Genomic DNA, 16974 nt, shown 5'->3' with positions numbered 1-16974 from the left:
CAATAGTTTTACTTTATTTTATAAGCAAAATTCGTATTTTGTTTGCAAATAATAGTTTACCTTAAATCTATTATATCTGTTTGCTAATCTTTTTTTAGTTGTTGCATAATACACAGGCAAAGTATCACAGGTTTTTTCCCCCCACACAGTGCTTGGCCGTACGATAACTGGGACGGTATACAAAAGCAGAGGCAACATTTTTGGTAAAAAAAAAAAAGGGTTTTCGAAAAGCATACCATACCAAAAGTGGGGTGTACCAAAACCCAGGTTTTAAAGCTTAAATGTTCAGCTTTTGATGTCTAACCCAAATGTTTTCAATCTATAGCTAAACTACATCAATTGGCCTTGCTGTTCCAATACTTGTGGAGGAAATGTCTATGTATTGGTAAAATAATTTTGAAGAACCACACTGAGCGGATTGCTTAGAAAGTATTCATTACTTGAGTTCAACACAAATAAAAAATGTAAGTAAGTCATAATTTCATACAACGCTGGTTATGTTCACACAAGTATGTATTAACAACAATCCATCCATCCATTTCCTACGGCTTGTCCCTCTCGTGGTCGCGGGGTTGCTGGACAAGTCGCCACCTCATCGCAGGACCAACACATAACAAATTGTTGCAAATCATTTAGGTTGAAATAATGACAGAATCAGCCTTCGCCCCTAAACGACCTTCAGCTGTTTTACATTTACAGGTGGTAAGATCTGAACCTGGAAGGGGATGAAAAACTCAAGAAGAGAGTTTGTTTCTTTTAAGTCCAAAGAATATTCTTTAGCAATCTTCTGCGACGTCCATGTTTGAGGCTCATTCTGGTGGCTTCCGACGGCTTTAATAGCTTCTGTGATGGTCAGTTTGCCTCGAGGAATTTCTGTCAGGTTTGCAAGGCCATAAGAGTTTCCTGGAAGGAAGAATTTCGTCGGTCTGCACTTTGTTTCATCATTCACGCTCACCCCCTTCTTTATGGACTGCGTAAAGGGGACACATACATATACAATGACTCAGCTTTGGTGGATCTGGAATTTGTACTTGTTGGGTTATTCGTTCTTTTCTCGGCACAGCCACATTATTATTATTATCATCACATAGAGCTGGGCGTTATTGCTGAAAACAGTATCACGCTAAAAGTTTTTTTTATATTCGTCGATATCAGTAATTATTGATATTTTTTATGACCTATGAAAAACATGGACCAGAAGAAATATATATTAAATGTAATTTGTTTTATTTCAAATGTATTTAAGTATGTAAATTAATTTATATTATTATGCGGTAATTATTATTTTAATGTTATTGGACCAAATTATGATTTTAAAAGTAGCACATTTGTTATATTTTGGTATTTATTTTATTTATACAGACCTGGGGCCGTACTTATCAAGCTTCTTAGAATTACTCCTAAGAAGTCTGCTAAGAGTTGACTTAAGAGTAAATAAATTCTTCGCTGAAAGCTGCACTTAAAAGTTAGTTATCAAGCGTCTTACTCACACTTTCAGCGAAGTGTAGGACTGAATCTTAAGTGTCACACTCAGTGCTGAATTACGACATTACTATGTGCCGTAAACGGAATTTTAGGTGACGTAATTTCTGTGTCCATAGAAATGACCAATCACGGAAGGGAATCCGTTGTCTAAGAATAAAGAAATATCTTGGAAATATTTAAGTGGACAATGGGAGTGTATATTTTGACAATAAACTACAAAATAATACAAAACAAACTAGTCCCCGCCGGCACTCACGCTACCGCTCCCTCTCTTCTATCGCCCACACACTCACTGACGTCACTCACCTCACGGCCACACACATACGCTACTGTCATAACATTTTCTTTCCAATTCATTAATTAGGCAACTAATTTGAAACTGGTGTGGGTGGCTCTATATATATACTAGCCCACTGCAGCCACATGCAGAAATCAACAATGAATCGAAAAGTATTAAATCTGTGACAAAAATAATATCCGCTCTGTCTAAACGATACCGTTTGATCAGCTGCTCGTCATCAAAAAAAAAAAAAACATTGTTCCGTTCCCTGAACGTTCGCGCACGTCTCTCTCGCCTCAGTGCCATCCCCTGCTGGCAACTCCTAACCACTTAAGACACCTCTGAAAGTCTCTTAAATATCGTGGAGAGTAGGAGTGATTCTTAGACTTAAGAACGTTGATAAAAAGCTTTTATTCTTAAGTTTGAGAGTAGGACTAAATTTCGCAAATTCTCAGGACTTAAGTGTAAAATGACACTCTAAGAAGCTTGATAAGTACGGCCCCTGCTCTTTAGTTCCTACTTGTTTCAGTACATCATCCAAATAGGAAACAGATGAGAGTTGTAAAGAAAAGATGAGCATGGCGAAGGACTACGGTCCATTTGAGAAAAAAAACAAAAAAACTGTCATAGTGTTGAGCTAACTTTTCCTGTTTTATCGAGAATTTCTCTGCAGCACTAATTTTTTATTTCTCTTCTTACTCCACTCAAAAAACAAAAAACAAAACAAGGAAAATAATTTTACCTTATGTCTGGAAATATGTGTGACACTGTTGAACACTGGAGTTTCAGAGTTATAAACGAGCAATGGCTTCACGTAGTGTTGCCAATTTGGCGATAAATCTGGTGACTTTCTAATCCTCTTGTATGGGTGCCGAATTAAAAGTTCAGTCACACTTTTCGAGCAGATATATTTCTCAATTCAACTCACTTAGCTAATTTTCACCACATTTAAATATAAATTACATTTGGACTCTAAATATATCTAAACGTTAAATCGAAACCTAAATCTTTAATATAAAGCTATGTTAAATTGAATCTAAACCTAAATGCTAAACCTTAAAATCTTAAATCTAAATGTAAGCGCTAAATGTTAAATCTAACCCTAAATCTTAAATTTAAATGTGAGCGCTAAATCTCTCGCCAAGTGTAAAGATTAATATTAATAGGATGTCAATATTCCACCAATCCAACGCCTCTCAGCCGCAAAGCCACGCCCACATCTCTGCCTTTCAGTACATGGGGGGGGGGGGGGGGGGTGTTAAGAGGGGAGAAGTATATTTACAGCTAGAATTCACTAAGTCATGTATTTCATATATATATATATATATATATATATATATATATATATATATATATATATATATATATATATATATATATATATAAGAAATACTTGACTTTCAGTGTTCATTTATTTACACATATACACACACGTACATAACACGTACATAACACTCATCTACTCATTGTTGAGTTAAGGGTTGTTAAGTTAAGGGTCCATCCTTGTTCTATTCTCTGTCACTATTTTTCTAACCATGCTGAACACCCTCTCGGATGATGCATTGCTGTGTGGCACGCACAAAAGTGCTTTTATCAAATGCACTAGGGTCTGGAATCTTCCATCTCTCCCTAGCATGGCCCAAAACCGGTCAATCTTTCTTCCTGAGGAAGATCTTCACTGCCAAGCACATGGAAGTCCACTACTTCTTCCCGGAGGCTACCCAGGTCCAATCGCAGCTGCGGCTTGGAACTTACAAGCGTATTTCTTCATCTTACTCGTCATCGGCGTCGCCATGGCTGTATCTTCCTTGTTCTTCTGCTTCGTCTCTTTGTTTTTTTAGATATGTGCATACTAGCTATAGCTATTTGGCTGTTCTAGTTTTTATTCATTTCTTTATTATCTTTTTTATTTTTTTTAATACACTGTAGCACTTTGAGATTGTTTACTCAACAAAGTGCTTTTTACAAATAAAATCTATTATGATTATTATGATTATTATTATTATTGTGTGCGCAGTTGTGCACTGCACTCTCTAAAAGCCGTAGATGTTATTTTCACATATACATGTACAGTAGATGGCAGTATTGTCCTGTTTAAGAGTGTCACAACATTGCTGTTTACGGCAGACGAACTGCTTTACGGTAGACGAAAACGTGACTGCTGTTGTTGTGTGTTGTTACCGCGCTGGGAGGATGTTAATGAAACTGCCTAACAATAAACCCACATAAGAATCCAAGAACTCGCCCTCGATCATTCTACAGTTATAAGGTGATTGGGCAGGCACGCTGTTTATATTGTGGGAAAGCGGACGTGGAAAACAGGCTGTTCTCACTCAGGTCCGCATGGAGCTGGAGGGGGCGTGGCCTCCAGCTCGGCCTGAATTTCGGGAGAAAATTTGTCCCGGGAGGTTTTCGGGAGAGGGGCTGAATTTCAGGAGTCTCCCGGAAAATCCGGGAGGGTTGGCAAGTATGCAAATAATGCCAATTAGATAACAACTTTTTTTAAATGGTAGCTTAAAGTGAGAGTGTGCATGGAAGGTTGCATAAAGACAATTAAAACGCTGCACTTACGCGTTTGACAATGAATGGAAGTGATTCTTGTGTGCATGAAATCACATATTTCTATTTGTATATTTCATTTCACAGCGCTGTTACTTCATGATTGTGTCACATATGAACTGTACTATCGCTACAATCGACGCGGTCATTGTCATAAGTTTGCTGAGAGCTGCGAGCTGCGAGCTGACATAATCATTTTGGATTGGTTCTAAAGAATATGTGTTAATTGAGCTGAATGCTAAAACACGATCATAGTGAGTATGAAATCGGTTCAGATCCGGTACATGCGCCTTTCAATATGCTTATTTTCCAACTTCCTGCTCCTTGCAGAACCGCTGTCTGAGCAGACAATAGCGATTTAAAAGGAAGTAAGATGAAGGAAAGATGTCTTTAATTCACATCCACATTCACTTTTACCGTTTAGATCACAATTAAGACATTCTTTAGAACCAGCATGTCAGCTGGCTGCATGCAGCAAACTTATATGACAGTGATTGCGTTGTTACAGCAAAGTACAATTCATATGTGACATAATCATGACATAACAGCGAAATGATGAAACACACATACAAATAGAAATATACGTGTATTCATGCACACTGCATGCCTCGGTGGAAGAATCAATTCCATTTGATGTCAAACGTGGAAGTGCAGCATCGACGTGTTTGAATGTCTAATTTACACACACACACACACACACACACACACACACACACACACACACACACACACACACACACACACACACACACACACACACACACACACACACACACACACACACACCATTTATTAAACTGCAACATTATTGGCATTATTTGTCATTAAGCATCCTTCTTCCGCAGTAAAAAAGACTGCACCGGGAGGCAGAGATGTGGGCGCAGCTTTCCGGCTGAGAGGCATCTGATTGGTGGGTTATTCACATCCTATAAATATTAATCTTTACACTCTGCGAGAGGTTTAGCGATCAAATTTAGATTTTGGATTTAGGTTTGAATTTTAGATTCAGGTTTAGATTTAACATTTAGCGCTCATATTTAAGATTTATATAAAATTTTTAAATTTACATTTAACATTTAGGTTTAGATTTTACATCTATCCATCCATCCATTTTCTACCGCTTGATGTGGCGACTTGTCCAGGGTGTACCCCGCCTATTGCCCGAATGCAGCCGAGATAGGCTCCAGCGACCCCCCGCGACCCCAAAAGGGACAAGCGGTAGAAAATGGATGGATGGATGCCCCTTTCGGGATCGCGGGGGGTGCTGGAGCCTATCTCAGCTGCATTCGGGCGGAAGGCGGTGTACACCCTGGACAAGTCGCCACCTCATCACAGGGCCAACACAGATAGACAGACAACATTCACACTCACATTCACACACTGGGGACAATTTAGTGTTGCCAATCAACCTATCCCCAGGTGCATGTCTTTGGAGGTGGGAGGAAGCCGGAATACCCGGAGGGAACCGGTTTAGATTAACATTTAGTGCTCACATTTGGATTTAGATTCACAAATTGGGTTTGGATTTAAGATTTAGATTTAACATTTAGCGCTCACATTTAGATTTAGCATTTAGGTTTAGATATAACATTTAGATATAATATTTAGAGTTTACATTTAATTTAAATGATGAAAACTTGATACATTTGAGAAAAGTGAGTTAAATCTGAGAAAAGTGAGCAGAGGGGAGACCCTCACGGGGGGAATTGTAGCGGTTCGCGCATGGCAAATCATTTGCCTTCTGGACTTGTATTCGGAAATTCCGACTTCCCAGTACAAATCGGCTTCCATGGACATCGAGTCACGCAGTGCGGGGCAGTTCCCCTTACTACGTTTTCTAATATTACTGGGGATCTAAAGGATTGCATTTAGAGACACTAGGACATTTTAAATAGCGTTCCTCAGATAGGTCATGTATTTCGGGAGTTCCCCATTTTTGCTCATAAACGTGCTCCTAATTTAAGAGACAAATTAGTCAAGCAGATTGTTTTATTCGTCCACAACATTCTCTATAATCTCTTCCCAATGGTAATTTCTCATGTCGTAACTGTGTTCAATGTAATGCTATGATTAAATGTGAATATTTCTCCCGTCCTCATTCAGGTCGTAAATTCGTAGAACTTAATTTGTTGTGTACCTTCTCAAGTGTCCATGTGGCATTTGTTATGTTGGAAAGACCAAGAGGGAGCTCAAAATTCGCATTTCAGAATATAAAAGTAGCATTAGGAATTGGGATATAAAATCCTCTGCAGCAAGACACTTTCATAGTGCTGGACATGATATATGTTCATTGAGGTTTCAGGGTTTGGAAGAAGGGAAACCTTTGAGGAGAGCGGGAGATAGAGAAAAAGTTTCACTGCAAGGTGAAGCATTTTGAATACACACGTTACAAACTAGTACCCTAAAGGGATGAACGAGGAGTTGCTTTTGGTATGTATTCTATAATGGTTTTCCATTAAGTTGTCTATATGCATATTATGTATTTCACATAGATTTGTTGTGGCTTGATGTAGGCTTCAGGTTGGTGCTTCATTTTGGTACTTTATTTGTATTATATTATATATAGGAGGGAGCTATAGCTATTTTAGCGCTTTATTTTTTTCACTGTGCTGATGAGCTGTGTCTCCTTTTATTATAATGTTGCCCACACATTTTTTTGTATTACTTTATTTATTTTCCTATGATACTGTACTGAGTCTTTGATTTATTTTGTACAATTTTCCATTGTACTGCACTTTAATTTTTGAAGTTGTTCTTGATTTATTGTTATGTCAATTGATTGATCACAGCTGTGACTATTTAAGTGCACACTGACGTAGACATTTTCGAAACCGGTCTGTGTTTGCTAGCGCCTGCGCAGTTTGTAATAAAATTATTAGAAGCACACAAGTGTTGCTTGCTTTTTTTTTTTTAAGTAAATTTTTGCCGAGCACCTTTTTTTTTTGTTTTATTAAGGTTTTTGGATAGTGCGTGTTTTTCCTGCATTTTGTACAACGGTAAATTTTTACCATCACTTCATCCCCCTGGCAGCTAACCTCATGAGGCCGCTGTATGACACTCTTACAAGGGGCGGCTCCCAAGCATATGGTGGACTGGTCAAACGCGCGGCACAGTGCTTTTGTGGGGGTCAAGTCTGCTCTAGCTAACGCTACCCTGTTGGCGCAACTATTACCTGATGCTCCGATTGCAATCGCCACGGACGCTTCAGACTATGCTGTAGGTGCAGTGCATGAGCAGTGGGTGAGTGGCACTTGGCAACCTTTAGCTTTCTTTAGCAGGCAGTTGCGCCCCTGCAAGCGTAAATACAGCACGTTTGACCGTGAGCTCCTCTGCCTCTATCTGGCCATATGTCATTTCCATTTGCTGCTTGAGGGAAAGCATTTCAGAGCTTTTGTGGCCAAGACGGCCGAACCGTGGTCCACTTCCCAACACGGCCTTACGCTGTCTCATGTTCTCGCTTCTTTATGAAGGGTGCCACGATGCCCACCGAGGCCCACTTCAGCCTCCTTACGATGGGCCATTCCGCGTTTCCTGTTGGATGTCAGGAGTCGGTCTGAACGAATCACGGCGTGGCAAAGTTGGGAGAGTGGCCGTGCCAGCAATCTGAGGGTTACTGGTTCAATCCCCACCTTCTACCATCCTAGTCACGTCCGTTGTGTCCTTGAGCAAGACACTTCACCCTTGCTCCTGATGGGCCTGGTTAGCGCCGTGCATGGCAGCTCCCACCATCAGTGTGTGAATGTGTGTGTGTGAATGGGTGAATGTGGAAATAGTGTCAAAGCGCTTGAGTTCCTTAAAAAGGTAGAAAAGCGCTATACACGTACAACCCATTTACCATTTTAGACCGGCCCACTTGGGTCTTAGTCAGCCGGTTACCACAGCCGTACCCCCGCGCTGGGGTCGTACGCCCGCTCTGCCTGGACCCCATGACAAGGTTTTGCATCCTTCTCCACGGGCCCCAGGCACCTTTGACAGTGCAGATGCCCTCTGCAGACTCCCCGGTGATTGTACCAGTCCGGCGCACCCAGACTGGTCGGCCCATCCTACCCCTCTAAATTGACTGTTTTTTTTTGTGATGGCAAATTCTGAGGGGGTCGTGTGTAGCGTTTGCTTTAAGGACATAATTCACCAGACCTGTTTACTTGACTTTGTCGTCATTATTCACTGCCATTGTTCTATTGTACACATAATGTTGTTTTTGGTTAACATTCATATATGCAGGTAAAGGCCTACTGAAATGAATTTTTTTTATTTAAACGGGGATAGCAGATCCATTCTATGTGTCATACTTGATCATTTCGCGATATTGCCATATTTTTGCTGAAAGGATTTAGTATAGAACAACGACGATAAAGTTTGCAACTTTTGGTCTCTGATAAAAAAAAGCCTTGCCCCTACCGGAAGTAGCGTGACGACACTGGAGGAAGGACTGCTCACATTTTCCTATTGTTTACACCAGCAGCGAGAGAGATTCGGACCGAGAAAGCGACGATTTCCCCATTAATTTGAGCGAGGATGAAAGATTCGTGGATGAGGAACGTAAAAGTGAAGGACATAATTCACCAGACCTGTTTACTTGACTTTGTCGTCATTATTCACTGCCATTGTTCTATTGTACACATAATGTTGTTTTTGGTTAACATTCATATATGCAGGTAAAGGCCTACTGAAATGAATTTTTTTTATTTAAACGGGGATAGCAGATCCATTCTATGTGTCATACTTGATCATTTCGCGATATTGCCATATTTTTGCTGAAAGGATTTAGTATAGAACAACGACGATAAAGTTTGCAACTTTTGGTCTCTGATAAAAAAAAGCCTTGCCCCTACCGGAAGTAGCGTGACGACACTGGAGGAAGGACTGCTCACATTTTCCTATTGTTTACACCAGCAGCGAGAGAGATTCGGACCGAGAAAGCGACGATTTCCCCATTAATTTGAGCGAGGATGAAAGATTCGTGGATGAGGAACGTAAAAGTGAAGGACTAGCGTGCAGTTCAGAACTTATCTTTTTTCGCTCTGACCGTAACTTAGGTACAAGGGCTCGTTGGATTCCACACGCTCTCCTTTTTCTATTGTGGATCACGGATTTGTATTTTAAACCACCTCGGATACTATATCCTCTTGAAAATGAGAGTCGAGAACGCGAAATGGACATTCACAGTGACTTTTATCTCCACGACAATACATCGGCGAAGCTCTTTAGCTACTGAGCTAACGTGATTGCATCGGGCTTTACTGCATATAGAAACAAAACAGATAAGTCCCTGACTGGAAGGATAGCCAGAAGATCAACAATACTACCAAACTCTGGACATGTAACTACACGGTTAATGCTTTACAGCTTGGCGAAGCTTAGCAATGCTGTTGTTAACGACGCCATTGAAGCTAACTTAGCTACGGAACCTCGACAGAGCTATGCTAAAAACATTAGCTCTGCACCTACGCCAGCTCTCATCTGCTCATCACGACCCGTGCTCACCTGCGTTCCAGCGATCACCGATGCGGTTGGCGGCCCGGAGACGGAGGAAGTCAAGGTGAGGTCGCCGGCTAGCGCGTCTGCTATCCTTCTCAAAGTTCTCCTGGTTGTGTTGCTGTAGTCCGCCGCTAATACATCGATCCCACCTACAACTTTCTTCTTTGCAGTCTCCATTGTTCATTAAACAAATTGAAAAAAGATTCACCAACAGATGTCCAGAATACTGTGGAATTTTGAGATGAAAACAGAGCTTTTTGTATTGGATTCAATGGGCTCCGAATACTTCCGGGTCAACCGTTGACGTCACGCGCAAACGTCATCATATCGAAACGTTTTCAGCCGGAAGTTTGCCGGGATATTTAAAATTGCACTTTATAAGTTAACCCGACCGTATTGGCATGTGTTGCAATGTTAAGATTTCATCATTAATATATAAACTATCAGACTACGTGGTCGGTAGTAGTGGGTTTCAGTAGGCCTTTAAAAGGTGCGGCCCTTTTAAGTGACTGTCAATGTTTTACTCAAAGGCAGGGGTTTGTTGTGACCGCCATTTTTGAGTCACTTTTATGTACAAACACTAAGGCTGAAACGACGCGTCGACGTAGTCGACGTCATCGGTTGCATTTTTTTTCAAAATGCACATATTCTTGCAAAATGCAAATTTGTGTACATTATCCTGTAGATTTTGTATATCTGAATCTTTATTTTTACCTAATCAGCTCAAAATGAGGTATAGAGATAAACGTTTTTCCATTTTCCTGTATGCTCAGCACATGTTGAAAATTGACAATGAAGATGAGTTTGAGAACATTAAAATTTACTGAATTAATTTGTCTCTAGAATGCATTTTACACTAACCCTTTTCACTGTTTTTTGGTAAAAAAATTATGACAATTAAAGACTAGTCAAAGCTTTTTACTAAAAAGTAAAACAGATTACAAAGTTAAAAATGTTTACAATGTTGATGTTACAAAGTTAACACCCTGCATGACTGACAGAGGTGGGACCAAGTCATTGCTTTGCAAGTCACAAGTAAGTCTCAAGTCTTTGTCCTCAAGTCTCGAGTCAAGTCCCGAGTCAAGACAGGCAAGTCCCGAGTCAAGTCCAAAGTCAAGACTGGAAAGTCTCAAGTCAAGTCCCAAGTCCTGCATTTTGAGTTTCGAGTCCTTTCAAGTCCTTTTAACCACAGACCAATATATTTACACATATTGTGTATGCTTTTAAAACGCTGTATTTATTTATTAAAACAAGTGTAAGGCTGCAGCTAACGATTATTTTTCTATCGATTAATCTATAGATTATTTTTTCGATTAATCGGTTAATCTATAGATTATTTTTTTCGATTAATCTATAGATTATTTTTCCTTTTACCGATTATTTTTTTATTCAAAATGAAGATGAAAAAATAAATGTAGGCCCGTTTTTTCAAAAGGCATGGCTTTTATTTACAAAAAAAAAGAAGTATGGCCACTCAGTCAACATTGACAACAACATGACTAAATATTCTGTAACAATGTAAACATTTAAAACTTTTAACATTTAACAAAATTAAAAGTAGCTTATTTGCTTTTTAATGTGCAAATATAAAAGTCAACATCCAGTGCAAATCTTAATATTCTGCAATAGTGTAAGCATTTCAAAAGTAAAAGTATTGCTTATTTTGCTTTAAAATGTGCAAAAATAAAGATAAACATCCAATACAAAAAAGTGCAAAACGAAATATTCTGTAACAACAGTGTAAACATTTCAACAAAAGTGAAAGTATTGCTTATTTGCTAAAATGTGCAAAAATAAAGATAAACATCCAATACAAAAAAGTGCCAATCTAAATATTCTGGAGCACTGTAAACATTAAGTATTGCTTTTAAAATGTGCAAAATAAACATCCAGTCCAACACAGTACACAATAACCAATTCTACTCATTCCAGGGAGTGTCTAACAGTTGTAATGAAGAAAGGTTAGCATGTCTACATGCTATGCTTATTTTCTTGTTTACAATATTCCCAGCAGCTGAAAATAGGCGCTCAGAATGGGTCGATGTTGCTGGAACTGAGAGCTAATTAGCCTTCACCTCAAACCAGGATTGCGAGTGAGCTGAGCTGCAGTTTAAGTTTCTAGAAGGTCAACGGGCTCATAGTGATGTTACTAGTAGTTGACTGGGAGGTGTTTATTATCATTTGGGGAAAGTCCGCTGCCTGATGCTCACCTGCTAAACACCTATCTGCTCCACGCTGAAGCGCTGACTACATGCGCTCTGAATACGCACTGCTGATTGGCTGATAATGCTGCGTGTGTACCAATCAGATGGTTGTGTGGGTGGGACAATGCTGCGTGTGTACCAATCAGATGGTTGTGTGGGTGGGACAATGCTGCGTGCTGAGACAGAGGCAGACGGAGCAAAGCAACTTGTTAAGACTTTAGCAGCTAAAGTTAGCTTTGGCTTAGAAACTCGTTCGGTACACCCCCGTACCGAACCGAAAGCCCCGTACCGAAACGGTTCAATACAAAACACGTACCGTTACACCCCTAGCAGATACAAATGACACATTCATGTTTTTGTGTAATGATGACAACGTATGCTCACGCGGACGATTGACTAGTTGATGGTTTTCTTTTCAAATGTTCGTTCATAGCCGTTGTGCTGCTATGATAGGCCATTTCCGCTCGACACAGTGTGCATACAACAACATTATTAGGCCGTTTATTGAAATACTCCCACACTTTTGACCACTTTTGGCATGCTTTTCCCCCCTCGCTCGCACCGCTCGCATCGTCTTCTTTGATCGTCTGCTTTGCGCTTCGCCATGACGGTAGTGTGACGTCATTATGCGACGCGTCGACGCACAAAAACGGCGTCGACGTATTTACGTAACCGATGACGTCGACTACGTCGACGCGTCGTTTCAGCCTTAAACAAGTGCATTTGAAATTGCAGGAAAAAAAATAGTGCTGACTTGCACTTCATAATAGCACTATTAACCAGTCATTTTAAACATTTAACTCATTCCTTTACAGAATAAACACATTTGAAAAAACAAGTGCAACTGTACTTATTTGTACAAAAGTGTTAACATTGTATTTCCATGGCATATTGTATTGTAACTAGTTCCACAGCAGTTTCTATCCTGTTCTTACCTTATCTCATTGATCTCATCTCATACTGTATGTGTGTTTATGTGTGCGTACACATGAAAAACATAACAAATACATGAACAAAACAATGAACAGAGTTGTACTTTTTAGATGTCAGGGCTCTATGCATTATGTACACATATTCTTAATATAGTATACATTTTAACTGACCTTTATTTGACTATGTTTGTCTTTTGGTAGGTGGCTAAAATACGCGGTGCTGCTGACCGCTGTCTAACGTTAAGTTACTGTGTGTGATACATTGACTAACGTAACGTTATGAATAGGTACCTCATGCAACCCTGCTTAAAACAAATCACTTGACAAAAAGCATGAATAAGGTAGCAAACTGCAGTGGACGCAACAGATTGCCGTGTTTGCAATGACGTTATAACCACAGACATCTTATAAGTAGACGCAGCATTGGCTGCTGTGATGCGAGAAATTCGTCTGCCATCTTGAAGTGGTGATGAGGAGCCGGCGAGCAGCCTAAACTAACAGTTGACAGGTAGGAAACAAAGATGCCGAGCTGGAGTTCAGCGTTTTTCTACTCAAATGAGCGGACTGTTGAAAATAGGAATCGGGGGATTACTTTTCACAAGTAAGATTTAACATTAACGGTTGTATTAATTGGTTGTATTTTATGAAAAGAATATTACCACAGAGTTGAGAAGGAGCAAAGATCTTCAATATTTGTATGTGAAAATCACAAAGAAATCTTCTGGGGGAGGATGACCCCCTACAGGGGTTTGGTTTACAAACTTTCAGCCCCACCTAAAACTAAATTCACCGGCCGCCACTGATGATGATGCATTCTCATTTTAGGCAACATATAAGACAATACTTTCTTAACAGTATAATTGTAAGCAGGAATAAGTCTTCAAGTAACAATATTCAAATACTAACATTGCTGGGTAAAACAGAATTTGGTTTTATTCTGAATCCAATTAAACAGATTGGTGGTTTTAGCTGATATAAAGACTTTCAGGTGTTTATATACCGGTATGTCTATGTTTAAGTATTTGGCAGACACTTTTATCCAAAGCGACATACATAAAAAATACATATATAACAATCACTGTAAACATGATAATTTAAGGGAAGAATGTAATACAAAATATCAATACAAAGTGTCAAGACAGAATAAACTCTCTGCTGCTGCAGCAACAGAGATACGGTCTATAAGATACATAGATATCTAATGTATTCATACATTGTTTATGTAGCATGTATATATAACCTAATCATATTGTTTCTTCAACTTAAAAATAGCTGACCGTTTTTTTCCCCTTCTCTGGGATTATATTCCCAGTTTTGATCTCGGACGTCTGGCCACTTATAGCATATAAGAATATTCTATTAATGTTAAGCAAACTATGAATAATAAAACACGCCAAAACATGTGTCCGTTATCATAGCTACACGTATGACAAAAAAGCATGTGAAAATCAGTGGTATTCAGTGAGGTAAAATGAATTAAATGCGCTGACAGTTCATTGCTCCTGCCAAATGAATTGCACTGAGTGGAGCGGATCACCACTCCAAGATGGCGGCCCCGCGTCTCGTCTGCGCCAGTAGGCAGTAGCCCTCGATGCTGCGTCTACTTATAAGATGTCTATGGTTATAACGTTAGCAGTGAGTTTACAGCCTCACTGATTTAACTACACAGCAAATAAAAGTCACGTTACTTAGCCAATAAACGTTATCTTACATTCAAAACGTACCCTTCTTTGTGCAACTTCTAATGTCGAACGAAGTTGGAAGTTGTTGCATCTCCGTCTGTAATATTCCACCTGCGTGATTTGCATACGGCAATTCGTTTTTTGTTGACCAAGTCGTAGTTTTTATACCCGAAGGAAAACCAACTTTGGCATAATTGTTTCTCACTGCTGCGTTGTTTGACAACTCTTCTTCATTGGTTGTCCTGCAATTTGATTGGATGAATGCTGTGTGATGAAAACAACATAGATCTAATCTGATTGGCTGTTGTACTGAGAGCACACACGCTGACAGGAACAACACGCTGATAGACACAGACGAAGAAAATGAAAAATACGGAGCGCTCCCAAATAACTTTTTAAGCTTTGGGTTTTGGGGAAAGTAGCAAGTCATGTCAAGTCAAAAGGCTGAAGTCCAAGTGAAGTCACAAGTCATTGATGTTAAAGTCTAAGTCGAGTTGTAAGTCTCTTTACATTTTGTCAAGTCGAGTCTAAAGTCATCAAATTCATGACTCGAGTCTGACTCGAGTCCAAGTCATGTGACTCGAGTCCACACCTCTGATGACTGATAACTAAAATAACTGGTTGTGAATGTGTCTTGTATAGTTTAGAATAGGAACAATATTAGTTTACAGCAAGGGGCAACATTCAAATCTTGAAAGTTAATAAAACGGATTGCATCTCAAAAAGATCTCCAATTAGCGCCTGTTTTCCCGCATTACGTTCTTTTGCATTGGGATCAACCCAATCCATGTTTTGGTATCTTTTGATACCAACTTGTTACAGAATTGTTGACTTTTTCCCTCACGGCACTTTTCAAATTTGGTAAATGTTTGCAAATGTGGACCTCCAACATGGCTGCGTCCTGACCGGAATTCTGACGTTGTGAGAACAGTCGAATACACTACATTAAGACCGTCTATTCCGGTTAGTGTGCGGCCAACAACAGTAATCGATTTGGGACATCACTAAACAGTCAAAATATATGCACACTTAGAAAGTAAGTACATAGGGTACATGAAGTGCACTGACAGATATATTCTATTTGAGACACAGGCATTATCAACTCAAGGGTGGGCGTACCATCACTAATTCAAAATAATATGTTTGGACGACTGGAAAAAGCATGAAATAATAAACACGGTATATGGTTTGATTTTTGTGGTCCCTAAAGTGGCTAATGTAATTTATGTAATAGCTAACACAATGCTATATTAAATAACAAAATATAACTATCACTGTCAAACAACTCAAGGACATGAAAACATGTAATGAGGTTGTCTTATTTAAAATACAAGGTAAAAAAAAATATGTTTCGGTGACAACCAAGGTAATGCGCTGCACACTACGAGTACATTTGGCACTGACCTTCACCGTCTGTGTGTTTATAGACTCCACATAAACAGACTTCAGATTTGATAGTAAATCGTTGTTCTTCTGATGGACGGTACCAACATTTCCTACAAACAAAGCGTTACTATTTCAACATGCGATCATTTACAATCGTTTTTGAATGCGTTGCTGCTGAAATGATGTTCTAAAGCCTTCAGGCTCTCACCGTCATGTTCGGTTGGTTGTGTAACCGCGTGTCTTGGTGCTGGCCTCGGCTTTTCCTTGGAAATTTCTCGCTGAACCCTGTTTTCTAGGTTGACATTTCTGAACATACGTCCGACTCGTGACCCCATCTTCTTTTTCCGCTTCTTCTTCTTCTTCGGTTTTTTGGCGGTTGGCAAGCTACTTTCTGGTGTGCATTACCGCCATCTTCTGATATGGTGTGTGGACCGAGGTGGAACCCTACTCGCTCGCAAAAACAGCAACCACGGAAGATGAGGTTGATGTAAACATTAAGTTATCTAAGAGGAAAGGCAAAAGTATAATTGGACACAGGGCTAATCAGCAGTAGTAAATAATTTGGGAAAATGATGAAAAGCAAAGCGGTTATTTTCTGTTCAGAACCAGGTCCGGGTTCCAAAATGTAGAGGGACTGTAAAGAAACATCAAGTAATAAAGAGCAGAATTAGGTTTGGGCCAAGTATTATAGTTAAAAGATATCACCTGATTGTAGTAAAACTCACATAGATAGATTATTACAGGCATTTTAAGACTTATTGCATTTTTGGTTTTGGAGTTATATGTTTAACTTTCATATTTAGTATGAAAGTTAAACTGAGTAAAAAAAATATTTGTGTATTTGCAAACCTTACAAAAGATAATGTTTCTAGTAAAACTCAAAGATACATAATTCAAGGCATTACTAAAAATGTTGCACATTTGGTTTCGGGGTTAATTATGTTTGAATACATTTGTATTGCTTTTTT

At 39.4% G+C, this 16974-nt stretch overlaps 1 protein-coding gene across 2 annotated transcripts; it reads right to left on the bottom strand.

Moving 5' to 3' along the window:
• Positions 1–418: 418 nt before the first annotated feature.
• Positions 419–16479, bottom strand: ndufaf4 (NADH:ubiquinone oxidoreductase complex assembly factor 4). Of its 2 annotated transcripts, none has more exons than XM_062044406.1 (4): positions 16215–16479; positions 16025–16116; positions 9809–10028; positions 419–903 (listed from the first exon to the last, which is right to left on the bottom strand). In XM_062044406.1, the coding sequence occupies exons 1-4, from the start codon at positions 16339–16341 to the stop codon at positions 668–670; spliced, it is 675 nt and encodes a 224-aa protein (XP_061900390.1). In that variant the 5' UTR covers positions 16342–16479; the 3' UTR covers positions 419–667. The 2 variants fall into 2 exon arrangements, with proteins under 2 accessions (XP_061900390.1, XP_061900389.1); XM_062044405.1 differs by having other exon boundaries at positions 419–970; positions 9809–9973; positions 16215–16473.
• Positions 16480–16974: the final 495 nt, after the last annotated feature.

Source organism: Entelurus aequoreus, linkage group LG04 (assembly GCF_033978785.1).
Source record: "Entelurus aequoreus isolate RoL-2023_Sb linkage group LG04, RoL_Eaeq_v1.1, whole genome shotgun sequence".
NCBI classification, from domain to species: domain Eukaryota; kingdom Metazoa; phylum Chordata; class Actinopteri; order Syngnathiformes; family Syngnathidae; genus Entelurus; species Entelurus aequoreus.
Note: the sequence above shows the minus strand (reverse complement) of the source record. Positions and strands in the feature narration are given on the sequence as shown.